At 21.9% G+C, this 26,172-nt stretch overlaps 6 protein-coding genes and 1 pseudogene across 6 annotated transcripts, besides 1 other annotated feature; 2 read left to right on the forward strand and 5 right to left on the reverse strand.

The window, feature by feature from the left end:
- Positions 1 to 913: 913 nt before the first annotated feature.
- On the reverse strand, positions 914 to 7,315 carry PY17X_0703200 (erythrocyte membrane protein; the record flags this gene model as incomplete). Its single annotated transcript, XM_720822.3, has 1 exon — positions 914 to 7,315. One exon carries the CDS (start codon positions 7,313 to 7,315, stop codon positions 914 to 916), a length of 6,402 nt encoding a protein of 2,133 aa, XP_725915.3.
- A 2,669-nt stretch (positions 7,316 to 9,984) lies between these two features.
- On the forward strand, positions 9,985 to 11,707 carry PY17X_0703300 (annotated as a pseudogene).
- Positions 9,985 to 11,707: a sequence feature (magnesium transporter, putative).
- A 568-nt stretch (positions 11,708 to 12,275) lies between these two features.
- PY17X_0703400 (conserved Plasmodium protein, unknown function) lies at positions 12,276 to 16,804 on the forward strand (the record flags this gene model as incomplete). Its single annotated transcript, XM_719643.2, has 2 exons — positions 12,276 to 15,767; positions 15,875 to 16,804. The coding sequence occupies 2 exons, from the start codon at positions 12,276 to 12,278 to the stop codon at positions 16,802 to 16,804; spliced, it is 4,422 nt and encodes a 1,473-aa protein (XP_724736.2).
- Positions 16,805 to 17,282: 478 nt separating this feature from the next.
- Positions 17,283 to 18,245, reverse strand: PY17X_0703500 (ribosomal protein L21, apicoplast, putative; the record flags this gene model as incomplete). Its single annotated transcript, XM_719642.2, has 1 exon — positions 17,283 to 18,245. One exon carries the CDS (start codon positions 18,243 to 18,245, stop codon positions 17,283 to 17,285), a length of 963 nt encoding a protein of 320 aa, XP_724735.2.
- Positions 18,246 to 19,490: 1,245 nt separating this feature from the next.
- Positions 19,491 to 20,132, reverse strand: PY17X_0703600 (conserved Plasmodium protein, unknown function; the record flags this gene model as incomplete). The annotated part of the gene is made up of 1 exon (XM_721702.2): positions 19,491 to 20,132. The coding sequence occupies one exon, from the start codon at positions 20,130 to 20,132 to the stop codon at positions 19,491 to 19,493; it is 642 nt and encodes a 213-aa protein (XP_726795.2).
- Positions 20,133 to 20,698: 566 nt separating this feature from the next.
- PY17X_0703700 (conserved Plasmodium protein, unknown function) lies at positions 20,699 to 21,892 on the reverse strand (the record flags this gene model as incomplete). The annotated part of the gene is made up of 1 exon (XM_721701.2): positions 20,699 to 21,892. One exon carries the CDS (start codon positions 21,890 to 21,892, stop codon positions 20,699 to 20,701), a length of 1,194 nt encoding a protein of 397 aa, XP_726794.2.
- A 619-nt stretch (positions 21,893 to 22,511) lies between these two features.
- On the reverse strand, positions 22,512 to 25,589 carry PY17X_0703800 (conserved Plasmodium protein, unknown function; the record flags this gene model as incomplete). The annotated part of the gene is made up of 1 exon (XM_022955472.1): positions 22,512 to 25,589. One exon carries the CDS (start codon positions 25,587 to 25,589, stop codon positions 22,512 to 22,514), a length of 3,078 nt encoding a protein of 1,025 aa, XP_022811748.1.
- Between the last annotated feature and the right edge of the window lie 583 nt (positions 25,590 to 26,172).

The following is a 26,172-nucleotide window of genomic DNA, read 5'->3' on the forward strand; positions in this document are numbered from 1 at the left end:
CATGTAAAAATGGGTTTTATTTTTCCCTTTTTTCGTATACTTATACTGGCTCGTCAAGGGGCAATTTATCCACGTATTATCCACGTATTATCCACGTATTATCCACGTATTATCCACGTATTATCCACGTATTATCCACGTATTATCCACGTATTTATCCATATATATATATATATATATTTACATAGCGTGGTTTTATAATTTTTTTTCCCCATGTGTATATACACACCCTATAATTCATGTGTCACACACAATAAAATTACGTTAAATATTTACAAAATTATATAAAAACAATGAATTGTATATTTTCATTTTTAAATAAAAAAAAAGTTCTTTTTGCACATGGTCAGAAACACTAAAGTACATATGCGCCACACGTGTGTGTAAATATTTCATTGTACGCATTTCCAGTCATGGCTAGCGAAAAAAAAAAAAAATAAAAATAAAAAAAAATAATAAAATAGTAATAAAAAAAAAATAATAATATAGTAATAAAAAAAAATAATAATATAGTAATAATAAAATAATAAAAAAAAATAATAAAATAATAAAATAATAATAAAAAAAAAAAAAAATAATAAAATAAAGCAATGGCTAGTTGAAATAGGGAAAACAACGGCATTACAAATTTGTCTAAAAACAATTTGTTTGTAAATGGAAAAAATAAAAGCGTAAAATGTATTCCGATAATGAACACTTCAAACGGAAAATTATTTAGAGAATTTGTCATAACATAAAATATATTAAAAAAATATGCGCATACATATATGTATGCATATTTGCATAAAAATATTATGGTTATTTTAAAAAGGTCACTATATATGACCTCCATTTTTTGGTTTTTCAACATATTTGCATAAAAATATTATGGTTATTTTAAAAAGGTCACTATATATGACCTCCATTTTTCTGGCTATCCAATATATCCTTTGCACTTTTTTGAGCGACACATGCACTTGATATTTTTGTAGTTAATTCCGTAATGATATTTGAGGGGTTCATTTGGGCTTATATCTCTTGAAGAAAATACCCCAACGGATGGGTAACTATCACCTCTCCATATTGTTATAACATTAACATTAGGTTCACATGAGTGATTTAAAAACCGAGCAACGTTTGAAATAAATAAAGCATCAATACATGGTATTTTCCAATCATCAGCATAAGTTTCATCTACTTCCGCAGTTTCAATAAAATAATTAAAATATCCTTTTTTATCATATTCATGTTCCCTAGATATCATTTCTTTTCGAGTTGTAATTTCTCCTACATAATGCATAATAAGTGAATTAGCTTTTATATGGGAACATGAAACAATATCCCATCCTACATCAACAGTTTTTACAACCTTTACAGGATAATGTAAACCTTCTGGAAATTTATTTATACATTTTAATGGGTCACATAAACAATTTCCTGAACATGCAGCTAAAACGTTAAAATCATTAATATCATAATTTTTATTTCCATCACAATATATTTCGTTTGTTCTTTTATGTTTCAATGCTTTACAATATCCATTAATATATATTTCATCGAAATCTTTTTTATTATAATTTTGAGGTGTACATCCAGAACATAAAGGTAATAAATTATATGGAGGTAATCGAGAAAAAAATATGGTTTTATTAACATAAGTAAAATTCATAGGTGGTAAATCATTATCTACATCATTCTCAACAGGAATTTTAAATTTTTCTTTACCAGCCGATAAATCTTCATATGGATTCCAATCATCATCAAAAGGTTTTTTTAATTCTATGTATGCTGATATTGCTTCTTTACTTTTGATTGGTATAAATAAATGAGCAGGTCTTTTTGCTAATTCACAATTTATAGATATTTCACATTTTTTTATCGAAATATTTAAATTTTTCAAATTTTTAGTTCTTATCATTTTATTTTCATTTATTTCTTTTTCAAAACATAATGTTTCTAACATTAAAACCATTGGTAGATATTTTCCTAAACACCAAAATGGATATTTTCCTTTAAGATCATTTTTATTTGCATTTTGTCTTCTTTTATTTTCTTCTTCATTAGGTTGATATATTTTTATTGGATCATTATTTGTTTCATTTTCTTTTATATTATTATCTAAAACATTTTCATTTATTTTAGAATCTAATTCAGAATTTTTAACCTTCATTTGTTTATATTCTTTCATACATTCATCATAAATACGAACATCTGAATTTAACCATTCTGTTGCAATATTTTCAGTAATACATTTTTTTCTAATAAATTTATATATATGATTAAAATTAGTAAATGCTGTAGATTTATAATTTTTAATATATGGTACCCTTAAAGTCATAATAATTTCATTTTTAAAAAAAACGTTAATAGAAACAGAATTTTTTTCATCTAAATTTTTTTTTCTTTCATATATATTATTATAAAATCTACAATTGCTAGGAATAAAACATTTATCCATATATAATCTTTTAAAAACATATAATATATCTCTTTTATATTCGGATGTTGAATAATCATTTACAGTGAATGCATTTGCTATTTTATATATTCCATCATATCTTATACCATAATTTGGACCATATTTTGTTTTTAAATTATTATGACGAAATATTCTTATTGGCATCTGTAATAAATATGAATTATATAATGCATTAGCATAACATTTTCTAAGACTTGATATTTTGTTACTTAAAAAAGATAATAAATATTTTAAAACAAAACAATTTCCATTATCTGTAAGAATATCATTTTTAGAATTTAGTATGATAGATGATACAATATGTTCATTTTTATTTATTGGATGTAAAAATAAATTATATGATGTATATTTACATAAAAAAAATAAAGCTATATGATAATTATGTGAAAAATGAGTATTCACTTTTATATCTAATATATTAAAATTGCTATTATATATTGAATCTATAGTTAACATATATTTTTTTTCTTTTTCACTCAATTCAGTTTTAATTATATTATTTTGAAAGTTAGTATGATTTATTTTGTTTATTTTATTTACATTTGTAATTGAATTATTATAATTCCCTTTATTTTCCATAATATTATTATTATTATCATTTTCATATATAACTGTATTTACATTCGTTTCATTGTTCTGAATTAGATTATTAACATTTGCATTATTATTTAAGGTGCCTTCAAAATTATTTGAAGTGTTGTCTTGTAAAATTCGAGAATTGTTATTAGAATATTGTATTCCTTCATTAGCGTTACTAGCCACCATGTTTTCGTTATTTTGGGTTCTAACACTATTATCTGCATCTATGATCCCAGTAGCATTACAATTGTTATTATTATTATTATTATTATTATTATTATTATTATTCGAAACGGAACCAGGCTGCAAACAATTGGTATTGGCGTTGAATTGATGTGAACCCTCAACATTAGATGCATCAATTTCTCTACTTTTGTCATTTAAATATCCAGAACCATTATGATTACCAATATAGTTATAAGGCTTTGTATTAACATTATTATTGTATTGTTTCATTTCTTGTTTTTTTTTATTAAGTTCATTATTTTCTATCAACATTTTATAATTATTTTTAATCCTTTCCAAAAGCATTATACTTACATTTTCTAATTTTATTACATCTTCGGTACAACTCTCATCTGGATTTATATTTTTTCTTCTTCTTCTTCTTCTTTTTCTTCCAATTTTTTCATTTCCTTTTTCTATACTTTTTTGTATTTTGGTTTTTTTGGATATTCGCCTTCTTCTTCGTCGTCTTTTTATTAATGCCATGGGATTACAAAATACTCCTTCATCTTTAATTAAAGATCCGTTATTATTTCCATTATTTATAGAACATCCTGTTTTTGTTAGATTCATTTCATTTATATAATTATTTTCTTTTTCTTCTTTTGTACTTCGTCTTCTTAAAATTATTTTTTTTTTATATTCCATATTTCCTTCATTTTTTATTCCGTTTTTTTCTACACCTATTACATTATCATCTTTAATAATTCCATTATTTTCTTCATCACATTTTTCACTATCCTTTATATTTACATCATTTTCACATTCATTATTAGATGCATTTTCTATACCATTTGGTTCCTCTATTTTGCATTTGACTTTGTTATCTGTAGTATAATATGATAAAGAGGGTTCATTATTAGTGTTGTTATTGTTATCAGCTTCTAGGCAGGTTTCATTGCTAGAACCTATATTAATGACATCATTATAATTTAGTTTATTTTTTACAAATAACAAATTTATTTCTTCGTTTTTATCTTGCCCATTACTAGCTTGCCCATTACCAGCTTGAACCATTTCTTTATCTGCATCTGTCGAATCAATATTTAGTTTATTATAATCATCTATAATTTCTGGATTATTTTCTTTATCACTATGATTGCTACCCTTATCAGAACATATCACTACCCTTCTTTTTTTAGTATCACAATCAAAATTATTTTCACCATCCCTTTCACCATCTCTTTCACCATCTCTTTCATCATCTCTTTCACCATCCTTTTTATCTCCATTTTTATCTCCATTTTTATCTCCATTTTTATCTTCATTTTTGGGAATTGCCACATCAAAATCATCATTATTTTCTCCAGTTTTAGAAACGTCTATTTGCTCATTTTCATTATTTTTCATACTTGTAATATCATAATAATTTGAATTTTCTCTTTTTATAATATTTTTAAAATTATATTTATTGTTACTATTCCTAGTTCTGTTTATTTTTACATCTATCATATTTACATTATTTTCTATATCATTATTTTCGTCATTTATTTGATCTATATTATTTTTTGATAATTTATTATCCAAGTTATTAATATTTTCTTGATAAGATATATTTTCTTCGTCTAACTCATTTTCTTTTTTATTTAAATTTTTTTTTTTTTTTTTTTCAATAAAATTATCTTGTTTATCTTTGATTATTTCATCAGTAGATTTTTCTTCTTTTATAATTTTATTTTCATTTTCTTTAGCAATTAATTTATATCCCCATTTACCTCTTCTTCTTTTTATTATTTTTTTCGAATCAATATCATTAAGTTCATTATTTTCATATTTATAATTACCATATAGATAAGATTTATTTTTAAGACTTTTCCGACCTCTTCTTTTTCCTTTTTCTTTTTTTATAACAATTTCTTTTGTTTTTCGTCTTCCCCTTCCTTTTATTTTTCCTTCTCTTCGATTTCTATTACTATTATTATTATTATCTTCATCTATTCCATTATTTTGATCCATTTCAATTATATTATCATAAGTTTTATTTGGTTGTACATTTTTTTTAGCAAATTTTATATTATGTATATTAAAATAATAAGAATTAATAAAATCAATAGCTGTTAATTTATCTTTATTCATATTTCTATAATAATTATTAAACATAGATAATATTATTGAATGTGTATCTAATAAATTATCTTTAATTCTCCAACTTGACATTCCATTTCCTTCTATACATATATTTTTATTTTGCATTTGAAAATATAATCTTAAATTTTTAAATAAACAAAAAGTATATATTAATTTTAAAGAACTTTTTAAAGTGGTTATATCATAAGAAAATAAATTATATAACATAAATTGTTCAATTGAAGAATCTTTACTAGATATTATATTTTTAAAATTAAATCTTTCACCATTTATTTTTTTTACTAAATTTAATAATCCTCCTTCTTCTTCAATAGTTAAATATCTTTTAGCAGCATTACAAATAAACCCCATATTATATTTTTGGTCAAATATTATTATTATTTTTTTTAAATTTTCATTTTTAATAGAATTTGATAATGTACTACTTTCGCTTGTATTATCATCATCCATTTTTAAAAAAAAATGTTTAGATATTTTTATATTAGACATTTTATTAATCATATTATCTAAAGTGTTATATTCATCTTCATATCCATAATAATATATGCTATTATTATTTTTATTACCATTATTATTACCATTATTATTGTCATTATTATTATCATTATTGTTATTTTTTTCATATATGATTGGCATATTGCGTTTTCCAATTCTATATTTTATATTTCCATTATTTGCCAATACAGATTGAGATCTTTTTCTTCTTATTCCTTTTTTGTTTTCATTTGCATTACCTTTTTTTAATTTTCTTTTTCGTCTCCTCCTTCTGCCTGGTTGTTTATTATCATTTTCAAACTTAATCGGAGAATATTCTTTTATTTCGCCCACATTATTATTATTATTATCACAATCTTTATGAGTTTCCTTTTCTTTTTCGTTCAAAATAGATAATTGGTTACTATGATTTATACTGTTGCTATCATTTATTGTTATTGGAGTATTATTTTTAAGTCCATGTGCATCTATAATGTTGTCATTTTTTATATTTGTATTGTCTTTAACAATATTTGAATCAGTGGGGTTAGAAGGAATATAATTATTACTATAAATAACACTACTATTATTATCATAAATTCTTAGAAACCCATTTTCATTTCTTAGGCAATTCTTTTCTCTTCGCCCCCTTTTACGAGCAACTTTGACATTGCCATTATTACTATTATTACTATTATTATTACTATTATTGTTACTATTATTATTGTTTGTATGTATTGAATTTTCTTCTTTTTTATTTTCATCATTATTGTTCGATTGAAAATTTTTCTTCATTATTTTTAAACCCATTTTTTTTTTTTCCTTTATATTAACATTTTCATTATCATCTTCACCATCTTTTTCGTCATTTTTTTCACCATCTTTTTCGTCATTTTTTTCTCCACCTTTTTCGCCGTTTTTTTCTCCACTTTTTTCGACAGTGTTAGAACATAAGCTAATGTAACAGTTTTCTCTATTCTGATAATTTTCAATAAGACTTGTTTTATTTTCATTTCTAATAGTATCTGTGATTAAGTCATTTTGGGTATTTTGTTGCAAACTTGTTTCTATTTCTAGGTTTCCTTCTAACATAATTGTTGATGGTAAATCATTTATTTTATTTTCTTGAGGACATATAAACCCAGAATTTTTTATTTCATCATCTGTATCTATTATCATACATTCCTGCTCATTATTATTACATGCCATTTCGTGTTTAGTCTCATATTTTTCGCCATTTTTTTCGCCATTTTCTGTTATCAAGGAAGTGTTGTACTCTTTTTGGCAATTGACAATGCTTATAAGATTCGTATTATTTTTATTTCGACTAACTATTTCATTATTATTATTATCATCATCACCCTTCTGTATACATTCTCTATTCGAAATATTATTATTTACATCATCATTTATAGTATTGCTACTTAAAATAGATAGGGGTTGATCTGCTTCGCCGTCTTCATCTACTGTCCTAATAACTTGTTCTTTCATTTTTTTATTATATTATCATTACATATATAAGCATATACATTTCTCCTTAATGTTATTTACCCCCCAAAAAAAAAAATATATATATTTATTTATTTATTATTTTTTTTTTTTATAATTATGAATAATAAATTTAACCAACTATATAGTATAGCTTGGTTTTCAAGCATATAAAATAATTAACGAATAATACAAAGCCAAAATAAAAAAAAAAAAAAAACAATTTAACAAAAATAAAAATAAACGAAAAAATATATAAAACAAAAATATGTAAAACAAAAATATGTAAAACAAAAATATGTAAAACAAAAATATATAAAACAAAAATATATAAAACAAAAAAATAAAACGGATGTAAGCAAAAACAATCAAATAATATATAATATATTTTAAAATGAACCTAGTGTAAATAATATTAATATTTTTTCATATAAAATATATAACCATCCAATATAAATATATTATATATGTAAGTGCTACATATTAAATTATAAGGATTATATATATTTTACATTTTTAGATTAATAATCGAAGCGAGCCACTATATCATTTTATTTTATTTTTTTTATATTTTTTATTTTTTTCTCTTTTCTTTTTATTCACTTTCCAATAATAATATGTTAAAAAATAAAATTAATATTTTCTATAAATTTTCATAAAACATATTTTCAATAATCCAAATATTAATAAAAATATAATTTACAAGATATTCCAATTGTTAAAATTGCGTCTAAGTATGATTTTTTCTGTTTATTATAAAACGGAATACGATTTAAGATGCTCATATTATTTTAATACATCATTTAGAAATAAATAAATTAATATAATAAGCATACGTGCTGGATTATTTATTTATATAATTTATCTTTATTCATTTTATTACTCTAATTTATTTATTTTGTAAATTCGAACAAAATAATTATGATTAATAACTGAAATATTAGTAAATACATATTTTCATAAGTATCATAATTAAATAACTAGTTAATAAATATAGACGTTCATATGAAAAAAAATTCAAATATAATATTGGCACAAATAAAAAAAAAAAAATAAAATAAATATATTATATATATATATATTTATTTATTTATTTGTTAAAATAATACGTTTTAAAAATTGCAAAATTATTATTATTTTATTATTATCATTCTAGCAATTTACAAGCAAAAGGCAATATCATATTTGGTCCATTTTATTTTTGTTAAAAATTTATTACATCATAATTTTTTTAGATTATATATATTACTGTATATAAAATAAATACAATATACAAAATTTTACTATGTGTCATGGTTATCTCTCAATATGCTACATAAATAATACCATAGTTAAATATACTAATAAATACGCAGATTAAAACTAAAACACCGAAATATGTTTTATATTGACTTATAAAATTACACTTTTTAAATTAATATATTTCAAATTCTTTCCTTTTTATTCTATACATGATTTATTATAACACTTTTAATTTATCCATCCCGTTTTTTTACCTAGTTTGTATATCCCCTTTAGTTATATTCGTTAAATAACTATTTTTTTTTTTTAACCGTTTATACATATAATATTCCTCAAATTTCTTCATATTAATTTTGTATATATGTATATATATTAATGTGTTTCCTATTTAAGTTATGCTTTATTTGGGTGTCTTTACTGCTCATTTGTGTCTTTTTCCGCTTACTGTAAATATTTTAAAATTAATTGTATAAAGCCTTATAGTACCTATTCACTTTTTCACTTTTTTAAATATTACTGTACGGTAATAAAAAATGTATGTATAAAAAAATAAGATATATTTTTTTAAATTATTATATTCGTTATTTTTATGTAATATTGCTAAATGCTGTAACATATCGAATTTATATTTACTGAAACTTTTACTATTCTCCTAAATACTAATATTTCCAAAAAATTTTACAACAATTTTTACAACCTTCCAGTCTATTTAATTAACTAAATACTGTCTTACATATCTGCACTTATTTATATTTTTTCTTTATTTTAGGAAATCCATTTCAGTCAATAAACCTCTTCATAAATATAATATTCTCTTAATTTATAACTTAAAAAAATATACTACATCAAAATTAATATTTCTAAATAGCCATCCCGTTTTTTATTATCCCTCTATATATGTACATATTTTTTTATTTATAAACGAATATGCATAAAACTGTTAACCTTTAAATAAAATATTAGCTATGTATACCTACTGTCAAATTATGCATAATAATATGAAATTGCTCTTTTAATATGTCCAAAAGCTAAAAAGTAAAATCACAAGTATTTATGGTTAATATCAATTTTAATCTTATGTCTTTTTTATTTTTATAATAAAACTATTTTTTTTAAGCTAGCTATTTTCCTCGAAATGACGGAAATAATTTTTTTTTTATGACCAAGCAATATTTTTTTAGAAAATATTTAGCTCAAAATATAAAAATAAATATTTTTTAGCGCATATTATGAAAAATGATGAAAAATTACGAAAAATTACGAAAAATTACGAAAAATTACGAAAAATTACGAAAAAATACGAACAAATGTAACAATTCGTTATTTTTATTTCCCCAATATGTTTTGTATTCTTATATATAATTTTTTTTTTTTTTTAATTCCCACGCTGCTCTATACATCACTGTTGTGTACACCCCTTATCAAAAAAAATGAGCTTATCATTTATTGGAGTAATACTTTGTTTTATCGGATCGTTTTTAGGGGCATTGGTGGATAAATATGTTCATGATAGTTATAATATTGATAAGAATAAATTATTTGCAACTAAAAAAAAGACAATGTGGATAATTGCAATATTGTTAAGTATAATAATCGATCCAATTTGTACAGTTATTGCATTATATTTTACTTCAGCAGCAGTTGTTGCTCCGTTTGTGGGTGTGCATATTTTATGGAATTAATAATAACAAATGTTTCATTAAAAATCAAAATTAAATTACATCAATATATGGGAACATTTTTTTTAATATGTGGTATAACTTTAATTATTACATTTTCAGAAAAAAATAATGACATTTTTAATATTAATGATTTAATAAATATATATTTACAGCCAATAGTTATTATATACATTTGTTCGATCTTTCTTATAATAGCTATATTGTTAATTATATGTACAACCCCATTATTTTGTAATATTATCCCTGAAAAAAATCAAAATCAAGATAAAAATAAAAATAAGATAAAAATAAGATAAAAAATAACAGTACCACCAATATTAACAGTTATAATGAATTATCAGAAAATTATGGCAAAAAAATAGATCAAAATAAAAGTAAAAATTTAGTTGGCAAAGTGGAAAATAATATTAACGATTATATTGAAGAAGGTGTTACATATTCTAACAATAATGAAAATAATTATTTATATAAATTTATTTACAATAGTAATAATTTATATAACAACACTTTTGAGAAGTCATCAAAATATTTATCTCTTATTTATAGTAATAACATTCCTAATAATAAAAATGAACAAAACAATAAAACTATAAATCAAATATATAATTATAAAAATAAAAAAAACATTGTTAATAGATTATCGAAAAAAGAAGAATATCCTTTAAGCCGTTCAAAAAAACTGAGATTAAATCATTTATTAAAAAAAAGACAAAGAAAATGTAACAATGGTAATACTAAAAGGTGCCTATCCAAAAAATATAAAATTATGGTTATTAATAATAAAAAAAAAAAAAAAAAAAATGACGAAACAAAAGAAGATGATAAAAAGGAGAGATATTTGTATCATAACAAATTTGATAACAACAACGAAAATATTCAAAATAAAACAAATTTAACAATAACACTATCTTATATAGATAACATTAAATATTATAAAAAAAACGAAGAAATATATTATGAAAATATATACACACCATTTTATCCAAGTCAAAGTATTGTGTCAGATTATGAAAAAAAAAAAAATGAAAAAAATGAAAAAAATGAAAAAATTTGTTCCATTTATTATCGAATATGTTGTTGTACATTATGTGGAATGTCAGGAGGATTAGTAAATATATTTTCTGAACATATAATAATAATTTTTTCACATGAAAAATTTTATATATTCCAATATTCTTTTACATACCTTATTACAATTTTAACATTATTTTGTTTATGCAATCAACTCATTTTTTTAAATGTTTCTTTATCAAAATTTAGTGTTACATCTGTTATCCCTTTAATTATGTCGAATATCGTTTTCCTTAGTAGTCTAACTACTATTATAATGCAAATAAATGAATCAAAAATGAATCTTCGCAGTATTCTATTTTTTTCTTTAGGAGTATTCTTAGTTATAATAGGCATACTATATTTGCAATATAACATAAATCAAATACTACTCAAATATTTTAGGGAAAGGAAAAAATAAACACACAAAAAAAGTAGGCTATGTTTATGAAACTGTTTTAAATGTTTTTTTGGTAAATTTAAAAAAAAAAAAAAAACTTATATTTTTTTTAACATTTTTTTTGATATTTTTTTAACATTTTTTTAATATTTTTTTTTTTTTTTTTTTTTTTTTTTTCTTCTTTTTTTCTCTTTCAGTGTGCTCGCACTTCTCAACAACGCTGTAAAGGAACAGTATTCATTAGTAGAAAATATTGAAGAAACCAAAGTAAAAAAAAAAAAAATACAGAATTATATATAAAGGGAAAATTATGAAATGTAGTAGAATGTGAAAACAAGGAGATAGCATAAAAAATAGTGCTAGTTTAAAATTATGACAATAGTAAGATAAATATGCAGATTTAATTTGTTTTATTTAGTACATTATTAATATTGTTAATGTTGATAATATTGTTAATATTGTTAATATTTTTACCCAATTATGTGTTAAATAATGTATACTCTCTTTTCCTTTTCAAATTTTGTTATTTCCAAGCTTGTTCCTTTTTATTGCGCATACAAAAATGTAGTTATCAAAGAAAAAAAAAGAGATGATCTTCTTGGCTTTAATTATTATTTTTTATATAAATTTTTTTGAAGGGAATGGTGTAAAAATATCTTCTTATTTAAAAAATGCCCCAATCATTTTAGCAAACCCAATAAAAAAAAGATATAAAAGAACAACACTATACAACAATGACAATGAAAATGTTAAGATTAATGATAATTATGAATATGATAAAAATGATTTATTTGAATATTTTGCAAAACGAACTTTCGAAGAAGACGAAAAACTTAAAGAAATAAAAAAAAAAAAAAAAAAAATTTCAGTTACATATATTCAAAAATTGCCTAAAAAAAATATATTATTAAAACGATGGAAATATGACTTATTTGAAAAGATCAAAGAGAAAATGAAAAAAGATGAAGAAATGGAAAGAAAAACAAAATTATCTAAACATAAATATAAATTACCAATAGATTTTTTTAAATTAGGTGATTCTATAAAAGGAAAAATTATAAGTGTTCAAGATAATTTAATTAAACTTGATATTAGTTGTATATATCTTGCACATTTATATATAAAACGTTATTTTAATGATAAAACAATAATTCGTAAAAAATATAAAATAGGAGAATATATGGATGTTGTTATTTCTTATATACATAAAAAAAATAATATCATACAAGTTACTAATGATGAAGAAGAGATTAAAACTTTACACACAAACTTGAAGCGGCTTAAAGATGTCGGTTTTTTTGCAGAGGAAAAAATCGAAAAAAAAAACGAAAAAAAAAACGAAAAAAAAAACGATAAAAAAATGGCCGATGAAGATGGCGATGAAGAAATAAAAGAAATGCTTGGGGTGGAGTTTCAAAAAAATGATCAAGTAAACGATTTAATGTATATAAAAGAAGAAAATGTAAAAAAAAAAAAAAAAAATATCACAAAATTTAAAATCGAAGATATAGTAGATGGTGTTGTTAAATTTATAAATGAAAATGGAGCATATTTAGATATAGGATGTAAAACATTAGCATTTCTAAATCTAGGACATTATAATAAAGATCCTAATTTTTTTTTATCAAATGGGGATAAAAAAAAAAATAAAATAAAAGTTGGTGATTATTTTAAAAACTTAAAAATAAGAAAAATAGATGTATTAAATAATAGAATAGAAGTCACACCATATACAATGCAAGAAGAAGCATGTCTAAGAATTATAAATCAACAAGAATCAATAAAAGAACAAAATAAATATATCCCTTCTCTTGCTTATATGACAAATAGTTATCATGTAATAAATTATCTCAAACGGTATAACCAAATGAAAAGTGAAAAAAAAAAAAATAAAAATGTCGAAAAATCAGATGTAAATGATAATATTCATAATTTGTTTGACAAAAGAGATCAATTAAATAAGTTAAAACAAGTTACTAATTTGGAAAAAAAACACATTTCTTCTTTTATATTTAAATATAATGAATTATCATCACCAAATAACAATTATCAAGATATTTTAGAACAAAATGCAGATAACCCTGATTTTATAAAAGAAATTATTATTAACCCCAATAATCAGAATCACCAAAATAATAGCCAAATTTTTGATTTACATTTTTTTAAAAATCAAAATAAAAAACTTAAAAAAGAAATTGAAAACTATAGACAAAATGAAACCCAAATAAATGATCCAATAAATGATAAAAATAATAATTTACATGATCCTATGTTTTCAAAATATTCTCCAAATTATAACAATACAAAAGAAAAGAATAATTACGAAAATGATCTAACTACTTTATCAAATATTTCGAAGGAAGATGAATATTATGACAATTCCAATGATATATTTTATCTAAAAAAAAATAATAATAAAAATAAAAATGATAAAAATAATAATGATAATGATAAAAATGGCGATTATGAAAGCCCTGAACAAGATGGAAATAAACCCGCACTTTTATATTTAAAAAAAAATATTGCAAAAATTAAAAAAAAAATATTAGAAGAGGCAAATCAAAATCAACAAGAAACAACTCACACATCTACCCCCCCTCAAAATGAATCCACTGACTTCGATTCTGAAAATCAAATAGAGCAGTCATATCTCGAGCAGCACCAGACATATGATGATGATAATGATGATAATGTTGATAATGTTGATAATGATGATAATGGTGATAATAAGAATGGTGTTGATAATGATGATAAGAATGATGATGATGATGATGATGATGGTGAACAAAATGAATCTATTTTTGATGTCAAAAAAAACTTGAACTACATTTTAAGTCAAAATATAAATATGAAACTAATTCAAAGAAATAATGATGAATATTTAACAAGTCATGGATTGGGGAATTATGATGATAATGAAAAATTGATAGAAGAGGCATCTAAATTATTTGGAGAGGATATAAAAACATGGGATGAAAAAATGTATTATTATTTTGGTAGCAAAGATAATATATCTTTAGATAATTTAAATATTTATGATGACTATGAGTTTAAAAATAATTTGATAAATAAAAAGGAAGATCTATTTGATAAATATAATGAAATATTAGATTCAGAAAATTGGAAAGTTTCAAACGAAAAAGATTTTATTAGTGCAGTATATGCAGATACACAAAGTAATGGCATAGATGTTGATAAAGCAGATGGTGGCGAGCATTCGCAAGCTTCATTGTATGGATCAACGAATTGTAGTACCGATTCGAATGATGAAAATATGGAGACATCCCAAATCGAAAACGATGAGAATAACAAGTATGACCATTTAGAACCGATTCAAACTGATGCATCTACTTCTAACATTTTGAATACAGAAAAAATAAACAAATTTAATAATATAGAAGAATATATAAATACATTTATAAATGATGAACAAACCCAAACAAATACAAAAAACAATACTTATTCTGAAACTAATAATAATTCTTTACATGAATTATCAGAACAAGAGAACACAAATGAAAAAAAACATGAAAAAAAACATGAAAAAAAACATGAAAAAATAAATTTAAGAAACCAAAATAAATATAGACAAGATATAGATGTACCAGAACAAAAAAATATTCATTATCATTCAGACAAACCAAATAAAACTTTTGATAATAATACAGAAAATAAAATCGAATCAGAAAAACAAGATAAAATAAATATTGATCAAATTGTAAGTAAAGCCTTATATATTGGAAATATGCTTAAAAAAGCTGAAATAGAAAGATTGAAAAAAATAGAAAGATTGAAAAAAATAGAAAAGTTAAAAGAAGTAGAAAAGTTAAAGGAAGTAGAAAAGTTAAAAGAAGTAGACAAATTAAAAAACGAGGATTCTACTATACACTTCGCCGATGATAATAAGGAGAATAATTCCGAACTCAATCAAATAAATAATTTTCAAAATAAAAATATCATGGAACCTGAAAATGAGCTAGCTACAGAACAATCCAATTCAAAACAATTTAAAGATAACTATAAAAAAAATATAAATAAGGATAGTGAAGAACTAAAGGCATACAAAAATGCATCCTATGAGGTATATTAAAAAAGGAAAAAAAAAATAACAAACAAATACATCCTTAAAATATTCCTAAAAAATTACACATTTTTATGATATAAACATATTTTACTTTTTCTACTTAGGTACAAGGATATTATAAAAGAAAAATAAAAAGTGCAATGGACTTGGATGATATAGATAACGAAACTGATGTAGATGTAGAACCCATTGTAGAATCCGGTGCAGAACCAAATGAAGAACCCAATGTAGAACCCGGTGCAGAAATAGACGTCTACATTGATGATATAATAAATGAACCCCGTGAAAAAACAAAGAAAGCAAATTTAGAAAATAATTATCGTGAAATAAATATAAATAACACCTTAAATGTTGATAGTAAAAAGGATATGCTTAATTTATATGGAGAATATGATCCTATAACTCATGATAGTTATTTAGAAAAAATATTGCAAAAAGAAAAAAATACAAATAAAAATGCTAGTAAAGATATTGAGCTTATTATTCAGAGTTATAGATATGCTAATGAATGCCCCGATAAATTCATAGAAAAAATGAACAAAGAAATAGAAATAGAAAATGGTAAAAAACAAAAAATGGCAAAAATGGGCGAAATGGGCGAAATGGGCAGAATGGGCGAAATGACCCAAATGAACGAAATAAAACCAGAGTACAATTATAATGAAGAATTTCAAATTGAAAATAACCAAAATGAGTTATCCCCAAATTTAAACATTAAATTAAAAAACATAAATTCAATCGATAATATAAAAAATAGCATGGAAAATAAATTTAGCTTTTTGACAGATAAAAGTGAATCTTTAAAAATGTTATCACTAAAACTGGGAATAATTAAAGAAACTGATTTACATTTGTCTGATCAAGATCTAATTAATTATTTTATCAATAATAAAAGATTTCGAAGAGTTTTGAAATTTTATAATATTAATATAAAAAATGTAACTATACCTTTGATTTATAAAATTACAAAATTGTTATATTTTGAGAGACCCTTTCCCAAAAAGGAAAAAAACCACAAACTCAGCATTGATTAAATAGTAAAAAATAAAACAATAAAAAAATAAAATGATAAAATGATAAAATGATAAAAAAGATGAATATGTAAATTCCCGCATTTTTATGATCATTTTTCATGTTATAACCAATAAAATGTTCACACATTAATTTGTGTACTTCGTTTCGGTTTTTTACCGATTATTGTTTTGTGTATATGCATTTCCAATATTATTTTATTTTAACAATAAATATTAACCTCTATTATTATTGCTTTTATTATCATTAAGATTAATTTTAGCATAATAGTAATGGAATTTTTTTTTTTTTTTTTGTGTCTAACTTATATATATAACTCTATTTTCTTTCAAAAAATATGAACATATATAATGAAATAAAATTTGGAAACTATAAATTTGTACAGAAAAAAAAAGACAAAACATAAAAAGAGGTCTAAAACTAGACCTAAAAAAAAAAAAAAAAAAAAAAAAAAAATTTATTCACATAATATATATTTTACTAAGAATAGAAATGCTCCTTAATCATATGCTGGTTAGCAACGGGATCAAAATCTTCTAATGGGTCATATTTGTTTAAACGTTTTTCTTTTTTTTCTTGTTCAATTTTTTTAACTTGTTCTATAACTTCGGGTCTTTTACTTAATTTTTTTGTTTTTAATATATTTCTAAGCATTTTTTCGTGTTTATAATTTCCTCGATGTTTATAAAATGTTTCAAATTTCCAAGAACAAAAATTATTCAAATAATCAATAAAATTTCGTTTTAAATATTTTAATTCTAAACTTGGTCTTACAATATTATGAATACGATTTAATATATAAAAAATAGGATCATCTTTAAAAAAATTATATTTTCTTTTTTCTTCATTTATTAATTCATTATTTGATTCAATTTTATTTATATAGATTCTACTCATTTCTTGTCTATGCCCATAAAATCTTCGATAATTTTTTTTTGCTTTAAATTTTAATCTATATATTTTATTTCCTCGAAAATGTTTAATAACTGTTGCATTAACACGGACATTATCTAAAAAGGGGGTACCAAAAGATAACTTTCCTTCTTCATTACTATAAAAAGCTACTCGATTTAAATTTATATTTTTATTTTCTTCTTGTTTTATCCTAAATACATCATAATATCGACCCTCCTCGACCCATTTTAATCTACTACATAATTCAACTACACAGAATTTACCACTTCTATCTCTATTATCTTCTAATTCTGATAATTTGATTTGTGCTGGAGAACTTATTAACACATTTAATTTATTTAACCTATTTAATCGATTTCTTTGATACTTATTTAAATTTTTTATAAAATTTAAGTTATATGCATTTCTATTATTTACTTTCGATAAATTTATTTGCTTTCCCTGTATCCCAACATTCATAACATCACATAAAATTAAAACAGATAACCAAAATATATAAAAATATATATTTCTCTGTAAAAAAAACATATTTCCACATTTTCATTCTACCCTTATATATATTTTTTTTTTCTCATCATTTTTAACTATACGAAAATATACCATTAAATATTTTTCATTTCTTTTTTAAAAACCTCATTTTGGCTTTAATAGTACACTACATCATATAGATAATCTTTTAGTTCTTATCATGTAAATTCTTCTGAACAAATTTATGTAAATATCTCAATGATTATATATATAACCATATAAGCACATACATATTTATTCATATATATGTGGTTATCTTTTATTCTCATTACTATTAAAAAAATATATACCCCATGTTTGTTATACTCCTAAAACGACTTTACTCCCTTCTCAATATATATAATTTTTAATGGTGCTCACAATGATGTTTAATTGAATATTATCACTATTATTACGCTTATTTTGTTATTATATTAATTTTGTTATTATATTAATTTTGTTATTATATTAATTTTTTTGTTATGCATATTTTTTGTTATGTTTATTTTTTGCTATGTTTATTTTTTGCTATGTTTATTTTTTGCTATGTTTATTTTTTTGTTCAGAAAAAATACAGCTAGAAATTATGAACGAGTCAGAAAAAAAAGTAAAATAAAATATATGCACATGAACATGTCAGGATATCTAAAAGGAAATAAACAAAATATTGTGTAAATATCCATTAATTATTTAATTTTTAGTGTCAAACATTGTACAATATTTCTAACCGTTTCCTTAGCTACGCTTTTATAAACATTTCTTTCTATCAAGATGGTAAATACAATTTTTATACCATTTAAATAGCGTTTTATCGATTGTGTGTAATATTATTTAATGCCAAAACTAACATATCAAAAAATAGCTACATGTACCATGAATATATTCTATCCATTCAAATATATTTTTATTTATCCATATGAAATATAACCATATATAATACATACTATCACATATGTGTATGCACACATTTCCATCTTATAATATCACATACATGCGACATGTTTTTGATAAAAAAAAAATATAAATAAAACAAAAAAATAAAGTAAATTAATAAACATCCAAAAACATAAGAAGAAAATAACAAATACAACGACTTACAAAACTAACAGGACAATATTGCAATATCTATATATATACATATTGTGAGAATATCTACACTTTTAATAAACTAAACACAGCTGTATAAATGTATGAACATGTTAATTTTACAAAAATATAATATGTACAAAATCGCTAGCTATGTACATATTAAAAAAAAAAAAAAAATTACATTTCCAATTCGAAATCACCCCTTTCTGGGAATAAAACATTTTTTGAGGAATTTTTTAAAAAATTTTGATTGGGTAAAAAACCGTCTTTTATTAATTCATCAGGTAATAATGAATTTCTCAAAATATTATTAAAATGAGATGGATTTGATTTAAATGTTTTATAAACAGGAAATAAGCTTAGCCCAAAGCTTTCATTATTATCATTTAAATAATTATGATATATATTTTTTATTTTATCGTCATGAAATTTATCATTTTTTTTAGATTTTACTGAAATTAAATTATTTAATTTATTTAAATTATAATTCGAATTTTTTATATCATCTAATATCGTCTTTTCTTTACTTATTTCATAATTAAGTTTTGATATTAATTCCTTAACTTTTTCTGAATAAGATTCTACAAGAATATTTTGTAATGTTGTTTTAAAATTTACTTTTGATAATTTCATATTAATTGTAGGCGCTTGAGTTAAACGCGCATATTCATTTTCCCCTTCATTTGATTCAATTCTTTCTGTTAGCGATTTCATCAAGTTTCCTAATTTTTTATTTTTTTTTATTTTTTTACATTTACATAAAAATACATATATCAATAATATGTATATAGGAAATAACATAATTTTCCCTATCTTCATTTTTAACAATAGTAAATTAATAAAAAAAAAATGAAAAAAAAAAAGAAAAAAAAAAAATGAAAAAAGAGAATAAATAATTAAACAAGTTAAACAAATAAGAATGAATTATAAATAATATCGAATAATATGAAACATATATATAACCATAAAAATTTACCCTACAACTAAATATATTTTTTTGTTTATTATTCTTAACAAATTTTATTCTCAATAAATATTGAATCTATATCAAATATACCACCATGTCTATACATATTAATATAATAAATTTAATATGCACTATTTTAAAACTATTTATTATTTAATATAAATTGTCTAATATAGCATGAACAGGAAATATAAGTAGAATATAGACCTCCTTTCATTGCAATTTTATATGTAACTACACATTAAAAAAAATAAATAAATATAATAATACTATTATTATCGATGTTCCAAATTAATATATGTGTGTAATTCTTTCACCTTATTTAAATTATATTTATTTTGTCTCAATATATTCAATTAACATATACCTTTGAAATAAATTTCATATTTTTCATTGTTTTTTGGATTTACTCATTATGCTATAAAATAATATTTTTGTTTATGTCTTCTTCTCTTATATCTTGAATAATTTCATTACTATTCCCTTCATAAAAATATATGAAAAATTTTTTACTTTTTTTTTTATCATCCTCATCAATTATTCTATTGAATTTTTTTGAATATTTCATATTTATTTTTTCTAGGAATTTACATTCTTCACTTGTTAGTGTTTCAATTGGTATATCTTTTATTTCTTTTGACATATTTTTCCACTTATATATTTTATTTTTTTTTTTTTCACCTTTTTTCAAACATTCTTCAATATATTTTTCAATATTTTCAATATTTTCAACATTTTCAACATTTTCAAAATTTTCGGTATTTTTTTCATCATTTTGATTGTACATGCAATTTTGAACAGATTCGTTGTCAGAGTCATTTCCATGTGAATATTTAATTCTATTCCTGTCTTTATTCAATTTTTTTTTATTGTTTTTTTTGAGTTGGCTATTTTCACTCTCTTTATCCGAATCTTTACTATGATTGCTACTATTTTCTGAAAACTCATCACTTTTTATATCACTACTCCAATCAGAAAAATATTCACTATTATCTGACTCTTCACATTTGCTATTATATGTACAATACCATATATCACTATTTTCACACCTTTTCATGGCTCCCTTTACATTTTCCTCACCACCTCCAAATGGTTTATCTTCACCATTTTCACAATTTTCACCACCGTCACCATGTGGTATTTTTACATAAATTTTGTTATTTTTTTCCGAATCGTCATAAATAAAAATTTTTTTTTTTTTTAATAAAAAGCTAGCTAATTTATCATTGCAAATAATTTTCCATGGATAGCTGCTACATGTTTCCTGATTTGTGGGTTTAATTATTTTATTTATTTTATATGATTTATCATTTAATAACTCACATAAATATTCGAATATTGTTTCATTAATATTGGATGGTATGTTATAACATTTAATTACACAGCCCTCTAAATCACTTTTCTTATTCGCCAATCTTTTAGATTCTTCATTTATTAACAGAGGAAGGGATATCATATTGCCTACATTGGAAAAGTGCGAGCAAACAAAAGAAAAAAAATAAGAAAAAAAAAGAAAAAAAATAAGATGAAAAAATGACGAAAAAATAAGAAAAAAAAAGATGAAAAATGACGAAAAATGACGAAAAAATTGGCGAAAAAACAAATAGAACATGCCTTAATGTAAAATAATTAGCGAAATTTAAACCCTCGCTATTTTTTAGCATATCTTTTTTTAGTGCTTATATTTCATCTACAAAAAATTTAATACTATGACGTCATAAGCCATTAAAGGGACTTTTTATTTTAGCATTATTCTTAAAAAAAAAAAAAAAAAAAAAAAAAAAAAAAACTGCCAACAAATTTAACTCGCTATAAATACCATTCCATTTTCTTTTCATTTTTAAAACCATTTCCATACACATAAAATTATTTTTCCTTTTTTAAAATTATTATGATTGTTGATTAAAGATGTTTTAAAAATTATAGCAATTTCTATATAATTAAAATAGAGAAACAAAATAAATAACAAAAAAAATAACAAAAAAAATAACAAAAAAAATACAAAATGAAACTCTAAAATTATATCTTGACGTTTCATATGCAATAGACTAAAATATGTCAAATTCGTTTATGGAATTCTAATTTTAGAAAAATAAAAAAAAAAAATAAAAAAATAATAATATATAGCCTACTAATTAATATTCTTTAATTTTCAAATATCAACATAATAATTAAACTACATTTTTTAATACATATAAATATATTATAATAATTTTTATGTTCCCAAAAATTTATACTTTTTTTATAGCCCATGTATTGTTATATAAAAATGGGTCAAATATCTGTCTTGAACTGTCTCTTCGTAATTTTTTATTTATTGATGGTAATATATATTTAATTTTTCTTTTTTCTCTCAACTCATATTTATTATTATTTAAATTATTTGTATATTGTTCATTTTCAAAATTTTTTTTTTTTACTGATATATTTTCATCATTATATTCTGATAAATATGTTTTGTCTCTATCTTCTATATATAATATTGTTTTGTTTTTTTCATAATATTTTTGTTTATTATACACTTTTTTTCTAATTTTATTTTTTTCTCCTTTTTTTAAATATTTTTTTTTTGATTTTTTATTAATTTTGTTTTTTTCATTCTCTTTTATTTCAGATTTTCCTAAATCATATATTTTATTATTTATTATATTGTCCACTAGGTTTTTCGATACATTATCATTAATTTTGTCTTCTACTTCTAACAAATTTTCCTTGCTCATTTTTTCAAAACTCGTTTTTTCAGAACTCGTTTTTTCAGAACTCGTTTTTTCAGAACTCGTTTTTTCAGAACTCGTTTTTTCAGAACTCGTTTTTTCCTTGCTCATCTTTTCAGAACTCATATTTGAACCCTTTACATCACTAGAGTCACTATTAAACATATTTTCCGAAATTTGATTTTCATTTTGTTTATTCTTGGTTTGAATTTCACTTTCATTACATTTCATTTCTTTATCTCTTTTTTCCAACCTTTTTCCTATATGTCTTAATTTTTTATTTTTAATTTTTCTTCGTTTTCTTTTACCCATATAATTTGAATAACTTAAAAAAGATCCCATACTATGATAAGGCACTTGAAACGGATTAACATCTACATCTATATAATTCGAGGGTAATGTATTTCTAATCACATTTTTATAACTAACAATTTTATACAAATTTTTTTGGGAATCCACTCCATTTTTGCTTTTTCCACATTTGCTACATTTGCTACATTTTCCGCATTTTCCGAATTTTCCGATTTTTCCGAATTTTTCGCATTTTCCACATTTTTCGGGAGGAGCACTTGCACACCTTTCGTGACTGTTGGTTAAAATTTGAGACATCGAGTTATTTTTTTGTAAAGGGCAATGACAGCTTACTAAATTCGAGTCATTTATTGTGTATCCACTTTTTTTCATAATTACATTTTTATTTAAAACAGTTTTGTTATTTATATTTGAGTAATAATATTCAGGTATATATATAATATTACTATTTGACAAATTATGAGGTTTATATTTTTTAAAAATATCTGAAATATTTGATATATTATCATTTTCAACCATTATTGTCTCACTACTTTCATTTGCTCCAAGATAGATATCACTATTTAATAATAAGACACTTTTTTGCATTTCAGTTTTATTTGCATTGTGTAAATTAATATAAGAAAGATCTTTGGAACTATAAATTTGTCCACATTCATTACAAGATATTGTATTATTATCTAAATTAGATTGATTGTTATATATACAATTTAAATGGGCTTCTTTTTTATTTGCATTTTGTTTATTCATTTTTATAGACTTTATTTTTTCACACTCTTTTAAAATTCTTAAAAAAAATGAATAACATTCATTACATTTTTCTTTGTTTTTTAATTTACATCTTAATATATTTTTATATACATTATTATTGCAACCGTTCCCTAAATTGGCTTTTTTACTATTACATATGTGCATATCTGTTTCGCCCTCTTCATAATATCCACAAAAATGATCTGCACAAAAATGATCTGCACAAAAATAATCTCCACAAAAATTAGCATCACCCTCTTTAACTTCTTTGCCCTCTTCACCCTCTTTAACTTCGTCAACTGGGCAACTGCTGCTCTCGACCTGCTCAAGACTTTTGTTTTGGTCGGGGAGATTTAGAGCCCTTACCTGCTCATTGTATATATTGGTCATTTTGTTTTTGTTTTTTTTTTGAATTTTTTTATCAAAAAAGAGATAAAAATTTTGATAGTCATTATTTTTTTCTGAATTGTTTCCTAATTTTATATTTTCAAATATAATATTTTCATAATGTTTTTTTTTTTTATTTAACATTTTTGATAATATTTTATTTTCATTAACCAAATTAATTATTCTTATTTTATTTGAGTCTATTGAATTATCTGAAAAATTTAAATCAGAAAAATATTCTGGACAAATATTATTTTTTTTTTGTTTTTTTTTATATGTTGTTTTTATATTTCCTAAATTTGATTCCTCTTTTTCTTCTACTTCCTTTTCTAAATTATATAAATTGTTATAACTATTTATTAAATTTGAAACTTGATCATTTTTATTGTTTTTTAACAATTTAACATTTTGTATAGTCTCTTTAATTTTATTATTTTTATAATTCATGTCGATTATATTTTTTATTTCATCAGCATAGTGAATTGGCTGTCTTTTCGCACTTTCATCTTCATCTTCACCATTATTATTATTTTTTTCATCTTCACCATTATTATTATTTTTTTCATCTTCATTATTATTTTTTTTTTTTTTTTCATCATTATTATTATTTTTTTTTTTTTTTTTTTTTCCATTTTCAAACCCTTCACTATGATATCCAGGATTCAAATTATCATCTACATTTAGCATATCATTTTTTTTTTTTTCACAAAATGGAAATTCTGTTTGACTATTTATACATATTTTTTTCGGATTTGTTATTTCATCTTTAAAACAACTCATATTATTTTTACACAAAATATTATTTAATTTGTCAGTGTTATAAAAATTCACTTCGTTTTCTGAACAATTTGTATCGTCTACATTTTTGTTATTCACTTCGTTTTCTGAACAATTTGTATCGTCTACATTTTTGTTATTCACTTCTTTTTCTGCATAGTTAATTTCAAAATCGCTTATCATATTATTTTTATTTGACAAACACAATTCTATAGGACTTTCTGTATAATCTATTTTATCTTTTAATATCAAAACAAAATCATATAAATTATTATAAGCTTCTTTCATTTCTTTTATTAAATTTTCGTAGAACGATACAATCAAAACTACATCATTTTCTACTCCTACTTCTTCCCATAATGCTGACATTTTTTTTTTTTTTTCTCTTTTAAAATTATATTTAATTGTGATAAAAGTTGTTAATAATTTATTAACTTTTTTTTATTCTTGACAAAGCTCATAAACAATGAATAGGCAAACAACGAAGCAAGAAGTAGTAGTAATCAAATTTAGTAAAAATTCAGCAAAAATGTAGTAAAAAATTAGCAAAAACTTAGCAAAGACGCAGCGATACCGAGAAAATGCTGAACGGTAGGAACAAACGCTCGGTATCTTCTTTAAAAATTAGTCTGTTCTTATTTTATTTCTCTTTTTTTTTTAAAAAAAAAACAAAATAAAATGTATAACTCTAATATTTTTATCCTAATAATATATAATTTGTCGCAAAATATTATCAAATAACAAACAAATTAACAAATACACACTTACGTAATTTCTCAAATTTAATAGAAATTAAATTAACTCTCACAATATTATCCTTTTTTTTTTTTTTTTTAATCATATTATCTTTAAAATTATGTGTTTAAATATAATAATGTTGACAAAAAAAATAACAAAAATAACAAAAATAACAAAATAACAAAAATAAAAAAAATAAAAAAAATAAAAAAAA

This window comes from Plasmodium yoelii, assembly GCF_900002385.2.
Source record: "Plasmodium yoelii strain 17X genome assembly, chromosome: 7".
Classification (NCBI taxonomy): Eukaryota; Apicomplexa; class Aconoidasida; order Haemosporida; family Plasmodiidae; genus Plasmodium; species Plasmodium yoelii.